Source organism: Mytilus californianus, unplaced genomic scaffold (genome assembly GCF_021869535.1).
Source record: "Mytilus californianus isolate M0D057914Y unplaced genomic scaffold, xbMytCali1.0.p SCAF_4, whole genome shotgun sequence".
Lineage (NCBI taxonomy): Eukaryota > Metazoa > Mollusca > Bivalvia > Mytilida > Mytilidae > Mytilus > Mytilus californianus.
Genome location: NW_026262690.1, coordinates 67,939,268 through 67,966,293, shown reverse-complemented (window position 1 = coordinate 67,966,293; position 27,026 = coordinate 67,939,268). Strand labels below are relative to the sequence as shown.

General features: G+C 30.7%; 1 protein-coding gene across 1 annotated transcript in view; it reads right to left on the bottom strand.

Moving 5' to 3' along the window:
- Window positions 1-3,407: 3,407 nt before the first annotated feature.
- The window catches only part of LOC127738410 (transcriptional coactivator YAP1-A-like), a 36,743-nt gene continuing 13,124 nt past the window's right edge, over window positions 3,408-27,026 (bottom strand). The window contains exons 2-7 of the mRNA XM_052249652.1: window positions 15,778-16,010; window positions 15,049-15,200; window positions 13,626-13,770; window positions 12,741-12,830; window positions 12,050-12,147; window positions 3,408-7,799 (exon numbers count right to left, since the gene is read on the bottom strand). Of these exons, the coding sequence (XP_052105612.1) occupies window positions 7,719-7,799; window positions 12,050-12,147; window positions 12,741-12,830; window positions 13,626-13,770; window positions 15,049-15,200; window positions 15,778-16,010 (799 nt within the window). The 3' untranslated portion in view covers window positions 3,408-7,718. The remainder of the gene's footprint in view (window positions 7,800-12,049; window positions 12,148-12,740; window positions 12,831-13,625; window positions 13,771-15,048; window positions 15,201-15,777; window positions 16,011-27,026) is intronic.

The window sequence follows — 27,026 nt, the reverse complement described above, 5'->3', positions numbered from 1 at the left end:
CAAGTAAACATGTTTAAATTCAGCATATCAAAGAACCCCATATAATCAATTTTTGTTGAAATCAAACAAAAGATTACTTTTGAACCCCAATTTGGACTAATTTGAAAACCTAGCCCAAAATTAAAAATCTAAATATACGGTTAGATTGAGCATATCAAAGAACATCAATAATTCTATTTTTGGTGAAATCAAACAAAGTTGAATTTTAGACCTCAATGTGGACCAATTTAAAAGAGGGGCCCAAAATCCAAAATCTAAATACACAGTTAGATTCAGCATATTACAGAACCCCACAAATTCAAGACTTTGAATTAAACCCCATTGAAATTGGTCAAGAAACAAGCAATTTATACAAAGTTTTAGAAAAGTATTGTTTTTGGTCCCTTTTGGTCCTTAATTCCTCAACGGCTAGGGCCAGAATCCCCAATATCAATCCCAACCGTCCTTTTTTGGTATGGAACTTTATTGGTACAATATCATAGAGATCCATACACTTATACACAATTGTCCTGAAACGAGAAAAATGCTTGTTTTTAGACCTAGATTCCTAAACAGTGTGGACAATAACCCCCAAAATCAATCCCAACGTTTCTTTCATGGTATGGAACCTTGTGGTACAATTTCAGAGATCCATAAACTTATACTCGTTATTGTCTGGAAACCAAATGTCTTTGGACGATGACAACATTGCCATAAAAATACAGCCGCAAATTTTTGCAGTCATTTAAAAACTGTGAAAATTGCTTCAAACTTACATTTCAAGGCCAATAGGTACATATCAGGTTTTCAGATTTTTCTGAAATTATTCAGGTAGAAAGAACTTGCCATGTTGATCATATTTGCAGTTTACACTTTGAACCTAGCTCCAATAATTTTCATAACAATAGCTAAGAACTGCTAAACTAGATGCTCTCACGAGCCTGTATCGGTCACATGCATCTTCAACAATGGCTACTTTTTTGTAAAAATCGTCATGAAAAAAAAAGGGCAATTACTTCAATAAGGAGTCGACTGGCGATTTCAATCATGTTGATTTATTTTAGTTCTTGTCCTACTGATCATTTTTCCTTTTAAATGTTTCTATCTATCTATTAGTTTTTTATGATATTTGGCAAAAACGCAAAAAATTGTTAAAAATTGTCATTAAAGAGCAATTCATCCAATAAGGAGTCGTCTGATGATTTCACCCATTGTTAACTTATTTGTAAATCTTGTATTGCTTATCTTTTCCTAATAAAAGTTTCTTTGTAACTATCATAATTTTCAAAATATTAGACAAAAATAAAAAAAAATGATAAAATTTGACATTTTTAAACGGCAATGAGTCTTCAAAAAAGTCATCCGACAGTTTTGGCATAAACGAACAGCAGGTAGATCTCATTATTATCAACATTTCTGACCCTGTTAGATTTTCTCTATTCAAAGCAGCTTCAAGATAATAGACAACACTTGCAGTTTACCCCAATCTTCTATTTTGCCATGTCTGCCATCTTGGTTGGTAGGCAGGGTCATAGGACACATTTTTAAAACTAGATACCCCAATAATGATTGTGATCAAATTTGGCCCGCTAGTTTCAGAGAAAATTGTTGTAAAAGTTAATGACGACAGATGCCAAGTGATGGTGAGCTAAAAAAGTTACGTCAACATGTCAAAGGCATTAACTCCAAAACAACAAGATTTTTCTGAATTTTTCTGGAAAGAGCTAGTTGTGCTGACCATTTTTACTGTGCCAGTTCTTCTTTAATTGCTATAGTTTTCAAAATATTTGCCAAGAAAATGCATTGCTGGGCGCAGCTTGATACGACCACAGAGTCGAACTCTGAACAGTTGGGGCAAGTATGGACACAACATTCAAGCTTGATACAGCACTGAATTTGTGATTAAATATTTGACACAGCATAGGTTTCTGACACAGAATGAATGTGGTCTAAGAACTTAAAAAATTTTAATTTACCTATTCAAACCATATCATTATTATTTGCTTTTATACATAAATCAGAAATAACCAATTTAAAAAGAAAAAGAAAAAAAGGAAAAAAAAATCCCTCCCCCAAATTTTTGAACCCCCTTATGATTCATCACCCCCAAACTCAATCCCAACCTTCCTTTTGTGGTATGGTACCTTGCAGTACAGTTTCAGAGAGATCCATACACTTAAACACAAGTTATTGTCTGGAAACTAGAAAAAAAGCTTATTTTTGGTCCCTTTTTGGCCCCTTATTCCTAAACGTTTTGGGCAATTACCCCCAAACTCAATTCCAGCTTTCCCTTTGTGATATTGAACCTTGTAGTACAATTTCAGAAAGATCCATACACTTACACACAAGTTATTGTCATGAAACTAGAAAAATGCTTGTTTTTTTTGCCCCTAATTCCTAAAATTTGGAGGCAATTACCCCCAACATCAATCCCAGCATTCCCCTTGTGATATGGAACCTTGTGGTACAATGTTAGAGAGATCCATACACTAACACACAAGTAATGTCTTGAAGTTACAAAAATGCTTATTTTTGGCCCCTAATTCCTTAACTGTTGGTACCATAACCCCCAAAATCAATCCCAACCTTCCTTTTGTGGTATTGAACCTTATGGTAAAATTTCATAGAGATCCATTCACTTAAACTAAAGTTAGAGTGCGAAAACCAATGTGTCTTAGGACGACGGCGTCAACGTCATACCAATATAAGACTGCAAAATTTTTTTGTGGTCGTATAAAAACTGTAGCTCGACCTCTATGTTCTATTTTAAACCACAGTGGCCATGTTGTTTGATCAGTCTGGACAAAATACATAAAGTCCATCACAGACATCGTTGAGATTAAGCAGATTAACTTTGGTTTTCATTCATTGAACAGTTTTAGAGAAGATTTTTAAAGAAAAGTTACAGTTGATGGGTGTTGAGTAATGAAACCATGTTGTATGTAATTAACCTGCTGATAAGATATCATGCAGTCCTACACTTATAATTGGTTGCTGTAGTTCTTAGATTTCATACAGCAACATCATAGACTTCACAAGTAACAGTTTTTCCTCAGCAATCAAAGATTAAAATGTATCTAGCTGTAATTATTAGCTTGATTTGTGGAGAACATTTCATGCAATTACAATTGATGTCTTGATGAACCTTTCTAACTTGTTTTGTTCAGAACACTATTGAAATTCAAAATTACACACATGAGACACAAGAATCTGAAGACCTGACTAAATGAAGTTGCTCCTTCCAATGAAATGGTGACATTTTTGTAAGGAGGAGGATAATTAAACAGACTGAAATTTACTGATTACCTATATTTCATTAAAACTTGGGTACCTCCAACCCTTTTGTATTCTGAAAAGGTCTAGGCCAATAGAATACATGGTGCCTTTGTTCAGTCTCATCGCAGGAATAAAAACAAATAACGTTCAAGTTTATTTACTATTTTTATTTGATTTTTTTGATTTTTTATTTACAATATAAGTACCCAGGCTTAAGGTACATATATAACAATTTTCTCACTTTTTTTTACAAATTTAAAATCTCCATGCCTTTTCTTTATTGAGATCATATGTACAATGTTGAACTTGCTATGCATAAGTTGAAGTATCGAAAAATGTTCATGGTATTTAATGCATGAGGAAGTGAATATAAAAATGTCTATAAACTTACAAAAATAACTGAACATTACAAAACGGTTTGTATTGATCAACTCTAAAACAGGATGAGATAAATAAATAAATAATGAATGCTATGTCTAGGTATTGGTGTGTTGTTTCTGGTTGTGTCCAGTTTCAGTTTAATCCCTATATAATTGTGGTATTTTTCTTTTCTTATACTGTATGCAATAAAAGAGTTATTTTCTATTTGATATTAATAGGGTCTGTTTTACTTATCTTTTATTTTACTTATCATGTCCAAATCAACAGTGAGCACTATGCTTGAATTCAAAACTTCTTTTCTTCAGTGAAAACATCCCCTTTACAGCCCTTTTTCATACTTATAAGTAAGACATTTTTTGTGAAAGTGTGGATACTTTCTAAAATTAAGAGAGAATAAAAGTCCTTTTCATACAATCAGTCCAACATTAAATGTGAAGGTGTAAAGATGATTTTCTGAATTTTAAGAAATGATAAAGCCCTTTTCATACCTGTAAATCAAACATTTAGTGTGAAGGTGTAGATATGATTTTTTGAGATGATAAAAAAGAAAGCTAAAACTTTATCATGTCTTTTCCTCAAGTTTTAGTCCTGTAAAAATAAGATGTGGTATGATTGTCAATGAGACAATACTCTAGATCTACCTTTATGTTTTTTTTTATACCAAAGTTATTTTTGTCACATATAAAAACTTGAAGATTTAGATTTTCATGTCTCAGTTCTAAAATAACTATTTTAGAGTTGATCCTAGGATTTGAAATAAAAACTGAACTAAATGATTCTTATACAAATGAAACAAATTATAAAATTATACTACACAAATATCAAATGAAAATCAATACTAACTGTACACATAGAAATCTAAAAATAAATCTAGCACTTGTCTAAGGTTGAGTTAACACAAAAAAAACTGTGCATCTTCTTTATATTTATCAAGTTTTGTGGCGTTAAAATTTAAGAAAACACCCGACCAAATTATACATAGTTAGCTCTATAAATGAGCAACTAAAAGTTTGAAAATACTATTAACATACAAAATTTTAGCACCACAAAAATGCACATTAGTTGAGGGGAAAAATAAATCTTATCTAATAAAAAATAAAATATCTATTGAAACACATCCTCAATGCAAGTATTAATAATATATGCAAGTTATTTACTTACTGCCTTATGGCAGATTTAAATATTGTCATGACAACCACAAGTCAACAAACAGCAACCAGTTGTTTGTGTATGACAGTTGTTTCAACCTTGTGAGAAAAATTGTGTCAAGGGTCTCAGTGGGGTATTTATAAACAATTTCCCTGATTCTCTTCAAAACTGTATATTGAATTATCATATGAATGCCACAGTAAACCTTTCTAAAGGTTTTTTTCTTCCCACAGAGAGCCTTTTAACTTGGACATTGGAATGTAAATTTTGCTCATATCATAACTGCCTTTAATCAAATATAAAAAAATATCAATTCCAAATTAAGAATATTTTTATCAAAATGGTGATTGTATCAAAATAAATTTTGTCACACAAATTCAACAAATTTGGAATCACACAATACAACAAAAGTTTAAATGAGTTCTCCTGTGAACAACAGTGAGCTGCTATTTGAAAACTGACCGTTGAACTCAATATGTTACATAAGCTGCATTAAAAAAATCTTGTATTCAGCCTCTTGCCAGCAAGCATTAAAATACATGAGGTAAAAATTGCAAAGATCTCTGACAAAAATCACAGGTTTAATACGAATATCACACATGAGTTGCTAAGGCAACTATTAAAAGCAACAACTTTGAAAATTAAAAATATAGACTCTGAAATAATTCTTTTTAGTATTTTGTAACTGAAAATTGCATAAAATTTTGGGCCATTTTCAATTTCTTTATTAATCTTAATAAAACATACAAGAGGTTTCCAGATGTTTTAAAAATTAAATGACCCAAACTGTTAGTAAACACATTACAATAACATTGGAAACGCTATATTCAATCCAGTATTAAAACCTTCTAAATATAGTATATTTTACAACCTTCAAATATAATTTTTTCTTACATTTTCATACTAGATATTAATATCTAAATTTTCTATCTATTTAAAACTTGTGATTATAAATGATAGAAATATAAAGTGTTCTGTAATACATATTTTTAATAACATACCTATTCAATTTTGCGGACCAACAAAATTTAATCTTAAGATTTTTTTTTAAATGAAAGAGTTAAAAACAGAAATCATTTTTTCCATATCTGCAGACTTTTCTAATCAAATATATTTTTGAAATCAAATTTCTTAAATGCTTCTCTTTTAATTTTGAGGTTCCAACATTTCTGTAAAAACACTATTTAAAACTTCACTATAGCTACTCAGAATATTAAAAATTAAGCAAAACAAATTAAAATTAAGTTCAATTGGTCCAATTTCTATATAATTTTTGTCCATTCTACTTTTTGAACATATAAATAAATACAACTGGAGTATATTGCATAGTTTGGAGAAATAATAATATATACTTTGTATTTATATTTTAATATGCATGTACACAATGACATTTTACTGACGTCAGTTAAGAGATAAGCTTTCACAAAGGGGTTAAACAATAACCAGCCTGATTAAAATCAAACTTTCACAGACTTCCTATTTACTGCAGCATGAACATTGAAGGTAACCAAATAAGTCTAAATTCTACAAGCAAATCAGCCTACTTTTTTTTATTGTGAAATAGATTTTTTATTTCATGGACAAAATCGCTGAATGCAAAATATTGTTCCAGACAAAAACTAATTCTTTAGCTTTTCCACTATCAAAGGCAAGCAATTTATCCTTGAGTAAGATCTTGTTCTTGAACATTGATAACTTTTAGTTCATGACGTATAAATATGCCTTTCTGGTATCGACATTAATAATGTAACCTGATAATTGGTGTCATTTGACCTTGACGTTCAAGTTGACCTTTGACTGGATTTCCTTCAACATTCATGCCATATTCGAGTAAATGGAGAAAATGAAAAAACCTGTTTTAATCAGACAAAAACAACTATCAGCACTCTTTTTTCCACAACAAATAAAAAGAGATTTCTCAAATCAATAAGATTTACTAAAAAGAAAAAGAAAAAAGATAGATAAAAGCTTGAAACTGTAATAATATAACTAAAAACTTCATTATCTTTCACACAAAGTAAAAGAAGTCATAAACTACAATTACCAAAGTACTAATTGATACACAATAGTCAAGAAAAGTCTACAAGATACTTAGAACTGAATGTGTAGTACAACAAATAACTTGTTTCTGCTGCTTATCAACAAAACATGAACAAGAAAGAAAACAAAATGGAGGTAAAGCCGCTGTTTGACGGAAGATATCATTGCACAACTTATTATATCAAAAGCGACTCTACCTTTCACTGAATACTCAAATTTTGATTGACTATGAAATAATGATACAACGTAAATGACTTTTTTTGTGTATGTATATATGTATAACTCCATGATGGATGTTGTGTATGTATATTTCATGATATATGTCAATACAAAATTTTTTTGTAATTTTTCCCTGATATTCTATAAAAAAAATCCTACTGGAAAAATAATTATTTATTAAATATTTATAAACAAACAAAATCTCCCCATATGGGAAAATATGACAACAACATTTACCATTGCAACATGGAATATATCAAGTATTTTGTCAACAATGACCTGGATCATCAAAGCATTTTGAAAAGATGACTTTTACCTCACGTTTTACAAGCTCTCATCTGAAAATGATAATGAAAATTTGATTCTAATTGATAAGAGCTTTAGAAACTGTTTTCCATAATCCCATGAAATGAGGAACTATGAAAAAAAGTGATATGTTTTTCTTTTTATATTTTCCCTGCATATTCTTTGGCGTTCCATCACATATATACTTTAAATCATCTTTTCTGTGTCCACTCCCAGTATGTTTCCTTTTTTTACTCAGTTCTAACTGAAATTCTTCTTTTGAAAACATTTTGATGATCGAAATAAAACTACATTTGTAAAATAAGAAGAACACTTTACACATGATGGCTGAAATGTGGTCAATGAACTTTGATCTTTGGCATTTGACCTCATAACCATGTTAACAGGCCATTGTCATCTTTATTTAATACGTCCATTTCATTTAAATTTAAGTCCCCTGATAAGTCCTCCTGGAATAAAAACAAATCAAACATTACTTTTCAGAAAATAACTTTCAACAGTATAAAATCATGTTCATTATATTTCATCAAAACTCAAACAAGTGTCTGTCATCTAACTAATTCAGCAGTACTATGTAATTATCAGCTTCACTTTATGTTTCAACACCTCAATGGATTATAAAAGTCTTTAAATTCTCAGAAGTATTATTCAAATCAAGTTCTAACAACACTTGTACTTAAAATATATTTATCTAAGAAAGCGTTTTTAGTGGATAAATGCTAGATTAAGCACATACACAATGAAACATGAAATAAGTGTGAAAATTTCAATGTTGTGTCCATGACCTTATTCAACATTATCATCAGCACTAGTTGCTGTCTCCTCTGTGTTAATTCAAAATGTAGCATTACTGTCAATTATATGGTTTTCTCTGTGGAATTATCTTGCCTCAACTCTTTTTTTTTAAAGTCTTTTTTCATCAATGAGACAATATTACAATGACCTTGTCTGGTTGTCTCATTGACCTTTACCATAATCTCCTTTTATGCATATTTACTGTATCTGTTAAAATTTTTCTACATATACATGTACTTTTATTTATCATTTTCTATTTAACAGTTTTTCAATATCTATTTCTTTCATGCTGATATACAGAAGCTGAAATGAGCAGGTTTTTTTATTGCAACACATAAAACTGGTTTAACTCCACCACATTTTGTGCCTGTACCAAGTCTGACTATCTGGACCAGTGTTCTCCCCAGGCCCTTAAAGGACCGCGGGCCCGCGATGTATAATTTCTGAGCGTGGTGCTATCGGTCTTACCGCGATGTATAATTTTTGTCCGTGGTGCTAAAATTTTCAGTAAAAAAATCGTAAATAGGTAAAGTTTTAAACGACTTGTTAAATCTTTTCCGTGCGGTATAAAATTCCAGGTGAAATTTGACCAGTTCAAACCAGTTCAACACAGATTGTTTACACCACGTGATCGATTTACCTTATGAGGTTAACCTTGTTGATTGGATTTAATCGATGTAATTAACACTTGTTACATAATTCTTTTGTGTTTTAATTAAGAGATCATAACTTTATGGTCACAGATAACTATTTTATGGCTCCACTCACCACCCAAGCGCTGACCTGTGACAAGTCGGCATATACTTTGTACACAAACAGTATTGACCCGATAGTTGTAAACAAGCCGGTACATTTTTTGTACATAATAAAGTTGGCTGATTAAGGATACATTTCTCAATTCTTATATTATAGTATTATATGTCTCTGATTAAACCATGGCCAAATTAATTTTAATTAGGACATAGTTATTGCATGATAGTCGGGTTTCAAACTATAGTATCTGTCAACAAGTAAATCATCTGTACATATCACATGACCCAGTTAGTTCACGTAGCATATTCAAGTATATTTACAATTAATTGCAATCTATTCTATTTTATAAATAAAATGCATGACTGTACCTTCTAACTGGATATCTATATCCATAATTAATGAATAACAGAAGTAATCTTGCAAATTTTATCCATAAGCACATGTTAAATCTATTTATATCTACTTCCTGTCATTAAGGCGGGAAAAATTGGGAGACTTTGTTGTTGTCATTGAATATGGTTACTTATTAAGATAAATTTATAGATTTAGGAATTCTGTATAAATGGATCATGACGAATAAATATTTAGATTTGAGTGCAGTATTAAGTCTGTATCTTTGTTTGATTATCACCAAAGACAAGAAAGGTTAATATTAACATGAAATCTATGGCAAAATGTTTAAAAATTTATGAAAAATTTCTTTTTATTTAAATTTAAGATTGATACTGGTTCAAATAATAAAACAATATTTGTTCTTGTTAATTTTATATCTCCTTATGACAGGAATCCTTAAACATACAACAACTTTCTTTCTAGTAACTAGAAAGTTTTTTAAATTGAACATTTTTGTTCTCTTTTGAATGATATTTTATTTTTATTGATCATGGATTTTAAAAAAGATTTAATTACTTTAAATTTAGATGAATATTTTGTAATGAATAATGTTTTATTTATTTAAAAAAGATATTAAAGTAAACAAACTGTTTTTTGATTTACTTCTTTTTTACCAATAATTTTCTGACTCAATGTCTGCATAATACAGTACCACAGTATTAAAACAAAACAAGACACATAAAAACTACAGTGACTAGAAATATAGCTAAGCAACGCAACGCGACGCAACTGATAGTATGAATCATTTCACCAAGCTGTCCACACGCGTTACCCTGGTGCTATCCTAAAATCCTGGGAAGAACACTGTGGACCATGTGTTACCTGTTGTTTTTGTTTGTACATGTATTTTTTGAAGAATCTGAGGATTGGTAGCAATACACAGTTAGGAAAAAAACTTAAAATTAACTCATAATTTATAACCACCCTCTTTCCCTTGCTTTCTAACAAATCAGGCTTAATGTTTGTATTATGAATGTGCATATGTATGGAAACAGCATCTTCCATAGATTTGATTTCCAATAGTTAAAATGGTGAAAAATAATCTCTTTTTGGTGAAACCATGGCAACAATCTGCATTTATTTGATACAAAATATAGCAAAAAGGGGGGTAAAAATGTAAAAAAAATGCTCCGCTGGGGCACAGCTTGATACGACCGCAGAGGTGGAACCCTGAACAGTTGGGGCAAGTATGGACACAACATTCAAGCTTGATACAGCACTGAATTTGGATTGTAATTAAATATTTGACACAGCATAGGTTTCTCACACAGAATGAAAGTGGTCTAAGAACTTAAAAATTTTTAATTTGCCTATTCAAACCATATCATTATTATTTGCTTTTATATATAAATCAGAAATAATCAATTTAAAATGGAAAATTTTAAAGAAAAAAAAGGAAAAAAAATCCCCCCCAATTTTTTGAACCCCCTTATGATTCATCACCCCCAAACTCAATCCCAGCTTTCCCTTTGTGGTATGGTACCTTGCAGTACAATTTCAGAGAGATCCATACACTTGAACACAAGTTATTGTCTGGAAACTAGAAAAATGCTTGTTTTTTGGCCCCTTTTTGGCCCCAAATTCCTAAACGTTTAGGGCAATTACCCCCAAACTCAAACCCAGCTTTCCCTTTGTGATATGGAACCTTGTAGTACAATTTCAGAAAGATCCATACACTTACACACAAGTTATTGTCATGAAACTAGAAAAATGCTTGTTTTTTGCCCCTTTTTTGGGCCCTAATCCCTAAAATTTGGAGGCAATTACCCCCAAAATCAATCCCAGCATTCCCTTTGTGATATGGAACCTTGTGATACAATGTCAGAGAGATCCATACACTTACACACAAGTTATTGTCATGAAACTAGAAAAATGGTTGTTTTTTGCCCCTTTTTGGCCCCTAATTCCTCAAATTTGGAGGCAATTACCCCCAAAATCAATCCCAGCATTCCCTTTGTGATATGGAACCTTGTGGTACAATGTCAGAGAGATCCATACACTTACATACAAGTTATGTCTGGAAGTTACAAAAATGCTTATTTTTGGCCCCTTTTTGGCCCTTAATTCCTTAACTGTGGGTACCATAACCCCCAAAATCAATCCCCACCTTCCTTTTGTGGTATTGAACCTTATGGTAAAATTTCATTGAGATCCATTCGCTTAAACTAAAGTTAGTGTGCGAAAACTAATGTGTCTTCGGACGACGACGACAACGTCATACCAATATACGACCACAAAATTTTTTTTGCGGTTGTATAAAAAAGAGTCCCCAACATTTGGTCCAAAGTAGATTTTCAATCCATTAGAATGATACCTTTTCTGAAACAATTGACATTTATCTCTTAAAAGGTCCAAAAAAAAAACCATCATATGAATTTCACCTTATTTTTCCATAAAATTGAATTTAAAAGTTCAAGCGTCAAATATTTGTTGAAAAACACTACAATAATTTCTTGATCTATGGGCGGTACAGATGTGAAAATATGGACTGTCAAACAGAAAATGGCCTACAAAACATGCAAAAAATAATCATCATGTTCATATAAATCCACTTTGAAGGCTATATTATTCTTCAGCTAACTAAAAATCAATTCAATTTCACAATAACTTTTATATTTAAAAAATTCACCATGGCTAAAATGTGAAACCAAACTCCTAAACTATATATTGCTACCATTGGTGGTTGATGTGGTCTGTTGAACTGTCTAATATTTTTGGTGATTCTCGTTATCCTTGATATGAATTATATAAAATATACCTGTAAACTTGGCACTAAATTATCACTATCCATGTTGCTGGTATCATCTGTACTTAGGCTTCCAATGTCCATTCCTCCAAAATCATTAAATCTGTGGCCTGTTCAAAAGTTTAAAATGAATTCATTATATCAAAACACCAAGTTTGAATTGTCTAACATTCTAATGTGAATCCACTATTGTTTTTTAAAGTTAATTATGATTTTCCTCTATATTCGTAATCAGTCGACTGGTATTTGCATCAGTGATATCATGGATACCATTTAAAGTTTGAATAAAAGTTGTCAAAAGGACCTATACACTGCGATTTTAATGAATCTCAAAACTTGTTGTTTCTGTGTAGGAAGGACACAAGGACAGGCATGCAGGATCGTACTGATTTAAACATTAATATATCCATGTGTTTCTGTGTAGGAAGGACACAAGGACAGGCATGCAGGATCGTACTGATTTAAACATTAAAATATCCATGTGTTTCTGTGTAGGAAGGACACAAGGACAGGCATGCAGGAACGTACTGATTTAAACATTAAAATATCCATGTGTTTCTGTGTAGGAAGGACACAAGGACAGACATGCAGGATCGTACTGATTTAAACATTAAAATATCCATGTCTTTATGTAATCAGTAGATATTTGATAACACCATACAAGCAACAATTGAAACTTCTGATAAAACTACAATGCTCATACTTGAGTCTGATGAGTCCATTTCATCAACGTTACTCAGGAAATCTTCAGGAGTTCTGGGTAAGCTATAGCTGTTCCCTGTGCCCATTCCACCTTCAATATAAAAATATACCACTTTTATTTGTTTTTTTCTTTGACATTTTCAAGTCTTGCATGTATCCTTTTGATTCAATGGGCAAAAAAAACTGCAAATTTTGTCTAAATTATATGTGACAGCATGGTAACGTCCATATGTCTGTTGTTAGGTTGCTGTCTCCTTGTTATTTACTCCATATCTCCTTTTATTCATTTTCAAATATGATGTGTTGTCTTATTTATATAGGCATTCAATCTAGATATGAATTAGTATAATACAAGCTGTATAACTACATCTCTACAGTTCATTCCTACAAACCACATGGTTTTGTTTGGTCAGTGAGTCAATCCAATGTAGATTTACTACACATTAAATGAACACATTTTCCCGTATATACAAGTGTTACTTTTAGTTCCAAGTAAAAGATGAGCAGCCAATACAATGTCGCTATCCTTTAAAAACAGTTAAATTGCTATATTAAGCTACTTCAAATATAGTATCAATTTTTATTTATGTGCATGGCATTTCATGTTATTTTGATAGTAATTTTATGATATATGTAAAATCAGCGAAGATTTTTTGATGATATCATTTCTCAAGGTTTCATACCTTCATATTTGTGCCATTCAAACAAATGAAAATAAGAAAAATTACCACTAATTGTGTATTCAAGGAATTTGAAATAAATTCAATAATTTTTTTTAGTTTGAGAACATAATAAATTAACCATTTAAAAATACAAAATTTTCTGTCCTTTATCAAATCTTTATTTTCTACATTAAAAAAATTAACAAATAATCCTGTGACCCTACCAACACCGCTGTCTGTGCTAGCTTGTCGTGAGTGGTCAGACGAGGGGTTTTGACCTAAGAATGGGTCGGACTGTAATGGATCTTGCTTCAGATTACTGTCCCCACTTTGTTGTAATTGCTGCATTCGTGCCCTAAGGAGCATCTCCTATAGTAAGAAAGACATACATGTTAGTGTAATGAAAGTTGCTAAGCTATGTTTAAAATCAATTTTTTATCAGTTTAAATCAAATAAAGCCTTCAAAATCTCTAGTTTCTTGTCATCATTCCTTGTTTCTCCATTTGTTGTGTTTGTGATCTTGTCTTTTTTATTACAATACAAATGATGCAACATAGAAATGGAAAAAAAACAGATGCACATAACAAATCACCAGAAATGTTATAATCTTATCTGTTTGTTTTGATAAAAGAAATGTTGAAATATTGACTTGATAGTTTGTAAATTTATTTTTCTTTAAATGAGTAAAGTCAACAAATTATTTAAAATATTTGGAGAGTAACAGAGTAGTTAATTGACAGATATAAATCTTGTGTCTACAAATCTGCAATGTGAGTAGAAAATGACAGCTATATAGACACTGCTTTCTTTCTCACAACAAGTAACGCATTTAAACTGTGAAGTAAAAGCATTTAAACTGCTATTAATCCAGCAACACTGACATCTTAAAACAATCAATGATTATAACTGAATCATCTAAAAATATAAATAAAATTTCTGACTCAGAAATATGTCAAACTAATTTCAATAATGGTATTTCATACTAAGTGAATACTAATAGTAATTCACTTTTGAGTTTTAAACAATGGATCACAAACTGCTTTGACTAATGTAAATACAGTTAATGCCTACATTTGTGAATCGTCTAAAGATGACTTAAATATGAATTTAAATAATGTGACTTTTATAAATTTTTGCATGAGAATAGAACTAAAGGAGTAGGTTCCCTATGGGTCCAGTCTGTATTGGTCCTAAAATTCTAGGAAATTTAACTTTAGTAATAAATAAAAATTTGATAACAAAATATGTAAAATAAATAACAAATACAAATTCAACAAGCTCTGATGCATTAGAACAATTGTGATGCCATTATGACCTCACAATTGTGCATTCTGATGAAAACTTTTGAAGCTGTCAACATTGTTAAAACAAACAGCCGACAACAAAAGTGTGTAGAGTATTTAAATTTACATATTTGAGATCGTAAATATGGATTTTTACATATGGTATTACATAGTTTGATTAAGGGTGAATTTAAGGCCATCGTGGCCATACTCATTTGAATCAATGCAATATGAATTCAGTTGCTTTTTATCTAAACTATTATATTATGTTTGAAATGACTATCACTTGTTTGATAAAAATAATCATAAAGTATATTGGTGTAAATTATATACACATTGTAAACCAATTATAAGTTGATTGTACCTGGCGATCTATTTCTTCCTGCCTTTTTCGCAGCTTTTCTTTTTCAGCTTGTAACTGTGTCATTTGTATTGTGGGACTGTATTTTGGTTGTGCTGATATTTGTGGTGGTGGTTGTAATCTAACATCTTGCATTCTCTGAGCTGTTGTAAGAACTAAAAAGAAAAGTTATCTTTCAATGACATAATCCAGGGGAGACAAAAACATAATGACTGATGAAGCATTTAGCACTTAACAATCAAACAAGTTGTGACAAAATTGAACATTTATTTTTAAACCTTTAGTTTTGTTTTCTTTCTTTAATATATTAAATGCTGAATGTATTGTTATCTGTAGTGCTTTTAGAGTGTAAATTTTTCTACACTGTTAGACATGTAGGAATTATAATAATATTGTAACAATACATGAAAACTAAGAAAACTGATATTTTAACAAATATTTGCATCAGATTAGAATTCCAAATGACTAATTTTAATATATTTTTTTTTTATTAATTTGAAGCATCAGATTCCATTCCAGGGTTTTAGAAATCTTAGTTTACACTTTTATCTTGACAAATCACTGAGAAATATGAATTTCAGATTGTTTTTGATTATATAAGAATTCAATAAAAATAACTACTGCCTGAAAGAAGAATATCCAAATTTACTTAATCATTTCAATGTGAAACTTTACTACACCCATCTTAATAACAACCATGCATAATTCTATTATCAATTAAAATGTAGTTACTTAATCTAGGATCCATCCAACTTGTATTCCGTTCCATGTGGTTGATGTAATACATTTCCCCTTCAGGTGTAAAAGCTTGTTCCCAGCCTGGTGGAAGGGGCCCTATATTCTGTAGTGAGACGTTTGGGGAGTGTTGTGGTGGGGGAGGTGGGGCACTCTGAAGGCCATTCAGGTTTGGCTGCTGATTAATTGTTTTTCTTGGGTCTATCCATGTTGTTGTCTGTAAAATATGACTGAAAGAGAAAACAAAAAGTTAATGATTTGGTCGGAATTTTTTCACCAAAGCTGAAATACTAACAGAGTACTGACATTTGAGGTTTGCTTATTCCATAGATGTATGTGTGCAGCCAATACATTTAATGCCGGTACACAAAAAATCAATGAAAATAAGTAGCTAAAGAATATCAATGAATCTTAAGTACTAGTATATACATTATATTTGCATGACTGCTTGTAACACAGATGGAGAACTTTTACCTGCCAACCTTGCAACTAATTCATTATGAGGCTGAAGAAGTATAGCATAATATATTATTATGAACATGTAAAACAGGTGCTATAAAGATACTAAACGATTAGAAAACAGGTGTTACAAAGGAAATTGTGTAACGTTCCATTAATCATTACCTTGAACTAACATATTACTTATTGGGTCGATATAAATATAGAGTAAAAACTAGTTGTACAATTACATGTATAAATATCTATAAAATGACGAAACCTTCAAACAAACTTTGATTTATCATTTCACGTATCTTATAATGCATCGATCAACAGTGAAATTGTACCAATGGGTCAAATTTATTCTTGTACGTTTAAACATCATTGTTATTACATTGAAATCACTACACTTCTACACAAAAATAAACAGTTCAGGTCAAAACTTCACTTTATTCTACCGGTATATCAAATGTCTGATTTAATAATTCGCATTGAATTTGCTTGGACAGAATTTTGAACCCCTTTCCAAATTATGATATTGTTTTGATAAGTAGAATAAAAGTTTCAGTAAAAAGCTGTATTACCTTTGAAATATGGGGAAAAGAAAGTCTATTTTAGGTAAAAAAAAAAAAAAAAAAGAAAAGAATCTAATAAAATACAAATTCCTCTGGGTTTCATAAGTTTCTATTCAGTTCTGTGTTGAATTTTGTGTACATTTTTTATGTCATTTACTGTGGGAACTGCTTTCTCCTCAATATCAACCTCATATCTCCTATTATAATATTTTGTAACTCAATTATAGCAACACATGAAAAGCCCAAATATTTACACAATTTATCTATTTAGTATTTGGTTAACCCATTGTAAACTGACATGTTAGAAACTGTTCATTTTCATCTCTTGCCAGATTCTTCCCAGTTTGATACAGAAAAAGCTTCTTTTATCAACACAAACACAGTGATTCGAAAATATGAACAGGCCTTAATGTATTTATAGAAAAAGGTCGAAACAATCTCCTTTACATCTCATTTCAAGTATATTTTATCGCAGGATTAGGTTTTGATGTAATATTTTCTTAAGTTTCACAATCAACTACATCAGGTGTTTGGAGACTTTCCAGTAGACAAAAATAAAGCCACCTTATTCTGATTAACTTCAGTTTAAAAAGATCAAATCCACTGTAGGAAACAAAAACAAACACTTTAATCATCGTTAAATATAAGTTATCAAAATCTGAAGCAGAAGAGGAGTTACATTATAATGCAAGCAGAAGTACAAATATAAAGTTCACCTAGCAGCCTTAACTCGTACTTGAAAAACACCCTACTGGTTGTCCAAAGAAGTGGTTTTTCAAAGAAACTGCAACAAAAAGAAGTACAAATATTCACTGCAACATTATAATTCTCAAATTCATACATACTTTCTATCTGTTTCCAATAATTTGAAAACATGTTTTTTCCATTTTAGCATGATAATTTTGATTTTGTGAAAACCAAAGACCCCAATACAATCACTTATGACATCACGACACAAACACAAGCTTTGTGCCTCTTTTGACTTATTTTAGAATTTCTTACATAAATGTAGCAGCCCAATTACATACAAAAGTTAGTTTTCATAAAAAGATCATAAAAAAATACAGTTAGATCTTGGCCTTGACTGTTACATTAAACAGAATATAAACTGAATACTTTGTAAGTTTTAAACTGATTGGGCAAACTAGAGATGGTGCTGATGTTTCTCATTCTTTGTGGCTGCTTTTGCCTATTTTTGTTTCATTGATTATTTTTTGGGATTTATTCTTCATCTTAATTCTGTGTTTGTATGCCCTGCATGATTATGAATTGTTCTCATCATGGCCTTATAGCAACATGCAGCACCTTACTGTTATCAAGGTTAATTTTGTGACTGTATTTTCGGGACACAGTGATATTTCAAATCCCATGTTGCTTTTTCAAATACTGGGAAGAACACAAATATGTATGTATATTATGTAATGGTTGGTTCAAAGTTCCAATGTTTGTGCTTGGTTCATTATTAATTCATGCATACTGTCAGAACAGTTTACAGAAGTGCTAAGATACATCTTGTATATTCATAGGATCTTTTTAAAGGAACAAAAATCATAAACCACACCATCTTAAAACCTCATAAAAATAACAACGTTTAAGCAATAATTAAAACTCGAACTGAATACATGTACATGAATAAATACATAAATAATTAATAAAATATCTAATATACAAAGCATAATTTGACACATTGCAAAATATTCAGTTATTATGACCCAAGTAATTCAATGCACTATTTCATATGGTACAATTACACATTAATTTGGCAAAATCATCCATCTCATTATGATATAAAATTCAATTTGTTGTACCACCTGCAAAATATAATTTGCAACACAAAAAAAAAACTATAAAAACTGACAGTAAATATAGCATATGTACCCATTAAGATGTTTACAAAAATATGAAATTTAAGATTTGATAACATTTATCATTTATGACACCCATATGCGGTTAACACGATAATAACCTATAACCATTAAAGTGCATCTGCGTTGATGAACTGCACTTGATTAAGGGTGTGTATAAAAACAGACAGTGTAGGTGTATTTAAAGTATGGGTGGATCTCTATTACTTCATTTATATTTTGTTCATCAAATTTACAGAACAACAGACACATAAATTTAGATGCTGACAGATCAAACACTCAATTTCTATGGCAATATTGTGATTTACTGAACATGTATGCATATAAATATCATTTTCCAATTTGCTTAACTCAGTTCACTGCAAGCATAAATGTGCCAAAAACTAATCTAGGGATTCATACTGCAAATCCTGTTCATTTGTTAAATTACAAAATGTACTAACAGGGAACCAGACTGAAGATCCTGTTTATACAATGTACATTGGATTATTTTTTTTAAATTAAAAATTACTTTATAATTTTTCACCAATTATATGCAAATGACAACCTTGACTTGCATTTTCTAAAAATCTATTCAACATTTTATAATGTGTTGTGCATGATCATATATAAATAAAGAACAATGTTTTCCCTTCCTACCTACAGAGCATATCAGGAATGTCAAGTTTTTATACATAACAATGCTAAATATGTCAACTGTCCAGGAATCAGATTATTTTGTGGTCAATCCTGTACATTTTTGCATACTAAACACTTATTCATACCAAAAACAATTAATCAGCCATAGACCATATCATTAACATAATACATTGTATCGCAAAAAGTAATTATATTTTTAGTATTTAAAATAAAAACCTGAACTTATATTTCTAAGAATCTAAAAAGTAACTTCCTGTAAATGATTTTTCTGTATAAGAAGAAATAAAGGACCAATTTATTATAAGAAACATTCTAAAAGTTTTGATAATAGCTAATTTAATACCTTTATAAACTGAAACCAAAATTGAATTTCCAAATTGCAGTTACTAACATCTAACTATAATCTTTTATTAGTTAAGATGTTATTAACATGATTAACATCAACCCATTTTAAACCTAAGTGTTTTTATACTACCAGTATATGAAAATGTACCAGCATAAGTTTGAAAATAAAAATTACAAAATTTATAAAGCATTTCTGTCAAAACAAAGGTGTTTTCTAACAAGACATTAATCAATTAATATAATTACTTGTACATGTACTTTAACAAGAAATAAACAAACAACAACAATATCAAATTAAACATCTAATCTAAAAACAATAGAATGACGTCAATAATTGTATATCACATGCACCCTTTGAGCATCGAATAACTGTTTAAGGTTAGGTTTTAAACTGGATCTGTATTTAAGAACACATTTGATCAGATTTGATTCATTGCTCATTGGAGGGTCACTGGGTATAACAAGATTACTGAAAAGCATCTGAATAGATAACCAAAATGAATATAGACAGACAAGTACAATAAAGTTTAGAATGCAAGGGTAAAAACCGTAATTACAACCCCTTTTGTTGACCCGAGCAGGCTTTTAAAAATCAGCCCTCCTTGACTGTGAAACTTGACGCTGACTTTACAAATTGATCCCGTCTTAAATGAATTGTTCATTGTTAGCAACTACTATTTTATCTTAAGTTCGGTTTGGTGGTCTGAAATTTGTAGGTCATTGACGTACAGTTAACTGTGTCATAACAAAAACTCTTGTCTGAGTATCTAGTAGTGTTTTTAGTTCTCAAAAGAAAAGGTGTTTATAATTTTGTATAAATAAGTTTTTTCATAAATCAAATGATTGTTATATCAAATAAAAGACACCATTCCAGATAAAAAGTCTGTTTATAACATACTGTAACTTCAGAAATTATTGAGTTCATTTATTAATGCGAATTTTCAAGAATGGACTAAAAGTGAGATTAATTATTGCGATTTCAGGAAAATCTGCATTCAGTTACATGTATCAGATATCAGAATGGAGTTTTTATTAATGCGATACTCATTCAGTCGCATTATTGCATTAATAAAAACCTCGCAATAATTTCTGAATTTACAGTAGTCTAATATAGAATAATTTTATGTGTATTGTGCCTAATTACATCCATATGTATATATACATTTGTGTAACTTTATATTCTTATGTTGCCACCCTTTTCCGATATGAAACAATTCTTCTTTTATCTCTCCTTGTGAGCAATAAGTTACTCATTTATATGAGTAGTTTCCAATCTTAGGTTATCTCAAGATATAACCAACCTAAAATGACTCAACAACAAAAAATAGTAATATATGTATATTCTGTATACATGTAGTTCAGTTTTACACTGTTCAGAATGAATTTTGTGTATGATAGCTTTTTTTGTTTTCAAATTCACATATCAATCTTTCCCCCCTAATGTGACCTCTTTCAGAAACTGTTTGTAAAGTATGGTTTATCAATAAAATCAGTGCAAGTTAAGATCCCCAATACACCACCATGTTATTAAGCTCAGGTGAAATAGTTCTACAGCTGTTTGCTTTGGCATTATGCCAACCAGACATTCTAGTTTGTTGTAAAGAGATGGATGTATCATTTCTCTTTTGTCCTGAAATTAATAATTCTATGTGGCAGTTTTCTGTTTGCATATTCCTCATATGCATATATCCATTACAATTCTCTTAATCAACATTTTCAACTTAATCAACTGGTTTAAATAAGGACCAGAAAGTTAAAATGTTCACAAAGCAAAAGTCATTACCTTTATTGAACTTTAATCATCTCGTACATTGATCCATACTATTTCACTTTTAAAATGTACAATAGACAAATATCAGTCAATAATTGATTAAAAAAATAATAATACTTATTCATTTTTTTGTATATTTATGCATATAAAGACATTTCATCTATAATTTTTAAGGGAAATAAATACATGACTCATAAAGTTTTTATACATTTAATATTGTATGCACACTACAAAATTTTCACATCACAAATCTGTACTATCATGACTATTGTGATCTTTCCAAATATAGGTTATTATTTATAAATTGCCAGAAATAAATGTGGTGACATTTTGATAACATATATGTCATTGATCACCAAACCTGTACCTACTGATGACTAAAATAATAATAAACATTTTTATTTGCATAATTACTTATTGTCCTTTTTGGCCAGATAGCTCTTCAACTGTTTTGGTTATTATAATCCTTTGCTTTCAGATATTCAGCTTTGAGCGTATATGCTGAAGGTTAAATCAAAAAAGCTCTTCAGACGCTTCCAATTTATAAAGTGATGTGAAAGTGATGTTTTTATTTTTTCACTAAATATCCCATTCAACTTTTTACAGTACCATTTTGAATATATATATTTTGAGGTGGCAATTGGAAATTATCGTAATTGTAAGCCAAAACTGGACAGCACAAGGTTTTTTTCCAATCCATTTTCTTGTTAGTTAAAGGTACTGTAAATTCAGACATTTTATGCATTTATTAATGTGATTGCTGAACATTGGACACAAATGCGAGATTAATTGTTGTGATTTCAGGAAATGCTACATAGAAATAATGCTATTAAAATAAGAGTTTTGATCTTTGCAAAACCTATCCCACTGCAAATTTCACAATTACTAAACCATCTCAGAAATTTCTAAATGTACAGCAATCTTTTCCATTACATGTCATCCTTAATCAAGATAATATTAAATGATTTTTATTATGTTGATTTAAAATATTAATTGTCCCTTTAATGACCAGTATTTAAGTATTACTACATGCATAGTTAATACTTATATATGCCATTTATGACAACCTTGTCAGGGATACAATTCCAAATTGAATCAATATGCAATTATTCACAAATATATAAAAGCCATTAATCTATGATAACAAGTTTTGTCTCACTCCCTTAAATAGTCATTCATTAAACCAGTTATCAGGTAACAACATATTCCCTTGTACATATAATGTATTTATTTCAACACTGGGATCATTTTCAAAAAGACTGAACATTTCAAAGTTACAGCTCCATGTGCTTACTTTGAGGGTCTAACATATATTATATTTGATTCTTTTGGGATTTTGGTGTGAAATGAGACAAACTGTTAGAAAAATGATAGTTACAACCTTTGCCTTTCTGAATCATTGTTGACCTCTTTAAGATTTGAGTCTGAGAATTGAAATTTGGAACTATAAACTACAAATTACAAATTTTGCAGTAATTATATAAAGTGTTTACCACAAAAAAAGTGAAAATTAGACACATGCAAACATTTCCTGACATTCAGAAGATCTTCCTATAAGAATGACAGCTTATATTTTAAGAGTAAATTTTTATCAGATAATGACTTTTAATAAGGTGTTTCTAAATGTTGTTCTGTATTTATCTCATAAGGGAACTCAAACCTAAAACTTCACCTAAGGTAATGAAGCATGATTTATAGGTCATGGTGCCTCTCTTTCTACAGGTAGCTCACAGATTCTGCTAGTGTATTGTTACGCCCCGGTGATTTGAAAGCTGATAATTTTACTGTGGTTTAACTTGTGTAAATAAGATAGATGTGTTTATATTATCACTGTGGTCTCCGTTCCACACTTGATACATGCAGATGTCCGTTGTTGTGTTCTGATTCGTATTTTACAGAAGAAATAGCTTACCCGGACCTTACATTATATACTGACTTCTTTAAATCTATATATCTACTTTATTTATGTGTGTTATTGTTCATTTTGTATTTGTATATAATTAGTTTCAGTATAACGCGCCAAATGTAACGTTACGTGTTCCTGTTCTTGTTTGTGAATAACTGGTGTATTACGTCACACGTAACGAAGATTTTGTATAAAATACGGGACGCATGTTCCTACTGGGAGCTTCTCTCCAAGAACCTCCATGCAGTTAGCAGTATCTCTCAAATTATAATTTGCTGCACCAAGTAAAAGTGCTTGGTGATATTATTTAATAGACTTGATAATTAACCAAGTCTTCATATAAAAATGCTGACGTACTGTTTGTTCGGGTAAATCGCTAACCATGCACCGAGTATGCTGAGTACTAGAATGCAGTGTCCCAAGTAGATTTTCCTGCACCAAGTATGCAGAGTATTAGAATGCCGTGTCCCAAGTAGATTTTCTTGCATCGAGCGCTAGAAGAATTATTTTATTAACTTGGTGCAAGTAATGCACCTTGCTGTATTACTTATTGTATATATCATTAACGTATTTGGTTTTATGAACTACTGTGTTTGTTGTATTGCTAAACAGAAATAATAGAATTAATACAATTTATGAACTCCTATATGATGTTTATTATTATTTCCTTCACCAGAGGCCCACAAAAGTAACGAAGGGTATATCCTGACAAGAAAACCCCGGAACGTTACAGTATGTTTCAATTCACACACTTAGTTATGCAGCTGTTGCAAAACATTCAAAAAATTTAGTCTGAAGGACAGCTCATAAATTAATTAACTTTTAGTCTTATAAATAGTCAGTAAATAGAAAAATACGATTGCATACAGATAATTACCTCCTTACATGCACTAGTATTGCTTAGAAAAATATATCTTAGAAGAATGAATATTACAATCAACATTGCATATTTGTTTTTTTAACAATGCAAGTTTTAAATGCAATGTTTGACCAAATATAGATCAACATATAGTTCATGTAGTGCCATCAAATGAGAAAAAAAACATAAATCTGAGAGTTTTTAAATAAAATAAATGGGGAATGTGTCCATGGGACACAGATGATGCCCCTGCTTGCATATCATATAAAGTTATAAAGGGACATAACTAAAGAATGGTAAAAGTGACGCTACCAAAATTTATTATAGATCTGAGTTTTGTAGTAATAAGTATTGTGTATAAGTTTCATCACATTTGGTTGAGGCAAACTTATGTTTGAGAACAGAAACGAAAAATTCAGCAATGTTTCCTTTTGTAAAGGGGCATAACTCTAGAACAGTAAAAGTGACACCACCAAAAATTAAACTCGATCTGTATTTTGTGGTAATAAGCATTGTGTATCAGTTTCATAACATTTGGTTGAGGCAAACTAAAGTTAGGGAACGGAAACAAAAAAATCAGCATTTTTTTTCATTTGGAAAGGGGCATAACTCTACAACGGTTTAAGTGATCCCACACAATTCAAACTTGATCTGTGTTTTGTGGTAATAAGCATTGTGTATAAGTTTTAAAACATTTGGTTGAGGCAAACTAAAGTTAAAGAACAGAAAAGAATAAACTGCTTCGCTGAGCGCAGCTGGATACGCCCGCAGAGGTCTAACCCTGAACAGTTGGGGCAAAAATGGACACACTATTCAAGCTTGATACAGGTCTGAATTTGGATTGTAATTAAATATTTGACATACATCTATTATAGGTTTCTGAATAAATGTAGTCAAAGAACTTGAAGTTGGTTATATGAATTGAATTTATATTCAATTAAAGATTTCTTGCTGTTGTGCAATACACTGTGCTGTTGCGCAATACTTAGTAAATCTGTTGTCAGACTATAAACAAATAAAATTTATAAAATTCTAAAGGGAGCTTACACCAATAGATATAAACAGTTTACCAAAGTTTCATACAAATTGCTGAAAGCATTTTTGAGTTTTTGTCTGAAAACTGGAAAATCCCCCCTTTTTTAATGAATAAACCCCATAATTTGGAAATGTAAAATCTAAAATTTATAAAATTCTAAAGGAAGCTTACATCAATAGATATCAACAATTCATCAAAGTTTCATGAGAACTGCTGAAAGCATTTTTGAGTTATTGTCCGAAAACTGGAAAATCCCCCTTTTTTTTATGAATAAAACCCAATAACTCGGAAACGTAAAATCTAAAATGTATAAAAATCCAAAGGGAGCTCATGTCAATAGATATAAACAATTAACCAAAATTTCTTGCAAGTTGGTGAAAGCATTCTTGAGTTATTGTCTGAAAACTGGAAAATCCCCCTTTTTTTAATGAATAAAACCCCATAACTCGGAAACAAAAAAATCTAAAATTTATAAAAAACGAAAGGGAGCTCACGTCAATAGATATAAACAATTCACCAAAGTTTTAAGCAAATTGGTTAAAGCGTTTTTGAGTTAATGTCCGACATGTTGACGACGGACGGACGGACAGACAGACGGACGGACAGACAGACGGACGTACAACGGTATACCATAATACGTCCCATAAATGGGCGTATAAAAAATTCAACAATTTTTCCATTTGTAAAGGGCATAACTCTACAACGGTTTAAGTGACACCACCAAAATTGAAACTTGATCTGTGTTTTGTGGTAATTAGCATTGTGTATAAGTTTCATAACATTTGGTTGAGGCAAACTAAAGTTAGAGAACGGAAACCAACTTTGGGACGTACGGACGGACTGACATACGTACGGACAGAGAAGGGTGAAACTTAATGCTCCCTCCGCTATGGCGGGGGCATAAAAATTCATAACTTGCAGTGAAAACAATAAAACACTTAATATATAAAAGATCAAACCATTAACTTTCAATTAACTCCTTTAAATATTAACAACTCAAATTGTTTCTTTACTGAACCCAAGTTTTTGAAGTTTTCTTTTAACTTTTGTTGTTTTGTTTTTAAAAGTCCCACTGAGAATATTATTTGCTTTGTTTCTCACATGTATTATTGACTAGGTAAGTTTATAGCCAGGAATGGGTCAGTGATCAGATAATTCACAAGCTATTCACATGAGTTACCTTTTTAAACTGGCAATCAATTTCAAGGTAGGGATCAAAATTAACCTTTATTTACTGGTGTCTAACATGCGAAAAAGCAGTCCAACATGCTTTGTAACCTGTTTTGTTTATTGTTTAACTGCAGACAGAAATTAGCAATTAGGAACAATATGCACTAAACTAATGAGTACCTTGTAACAAGATCATTTATAATAAACTACATGTGTGGTTCACAGAACAAATCAAAATTCATTCAATGATTTTGCAACAAAACTGTCATTCACAAGCAGTCTGTAGTGTGAATTCAATTCAAAAAAATTACAGAACTTATGTATGTATTTCAATACGGGAAATAAGTTTTAAACAACAAACAAAACAATAACTTAAAAAAGACCACAGTTCATCTTCAAAAAATATTTTAAAACCTGACTTTTCACCCTTTTACCAGCTATGAGTACAGCATATTGGAAGCACAGATCGAAATCTGGTGTACACAATCACAAAATCAATCGTTTTAAGGGCAATCTGGAACACAGGCCCAAATGTATCTGCTGTAGCAAAAATAAAACCAGTTACAGGGTGTGGACTGAAATCTTGTTAAATTTGATTATCTGATTGGTAAGATAAGGAATTGGTGAAGTAAATAAGGAAAT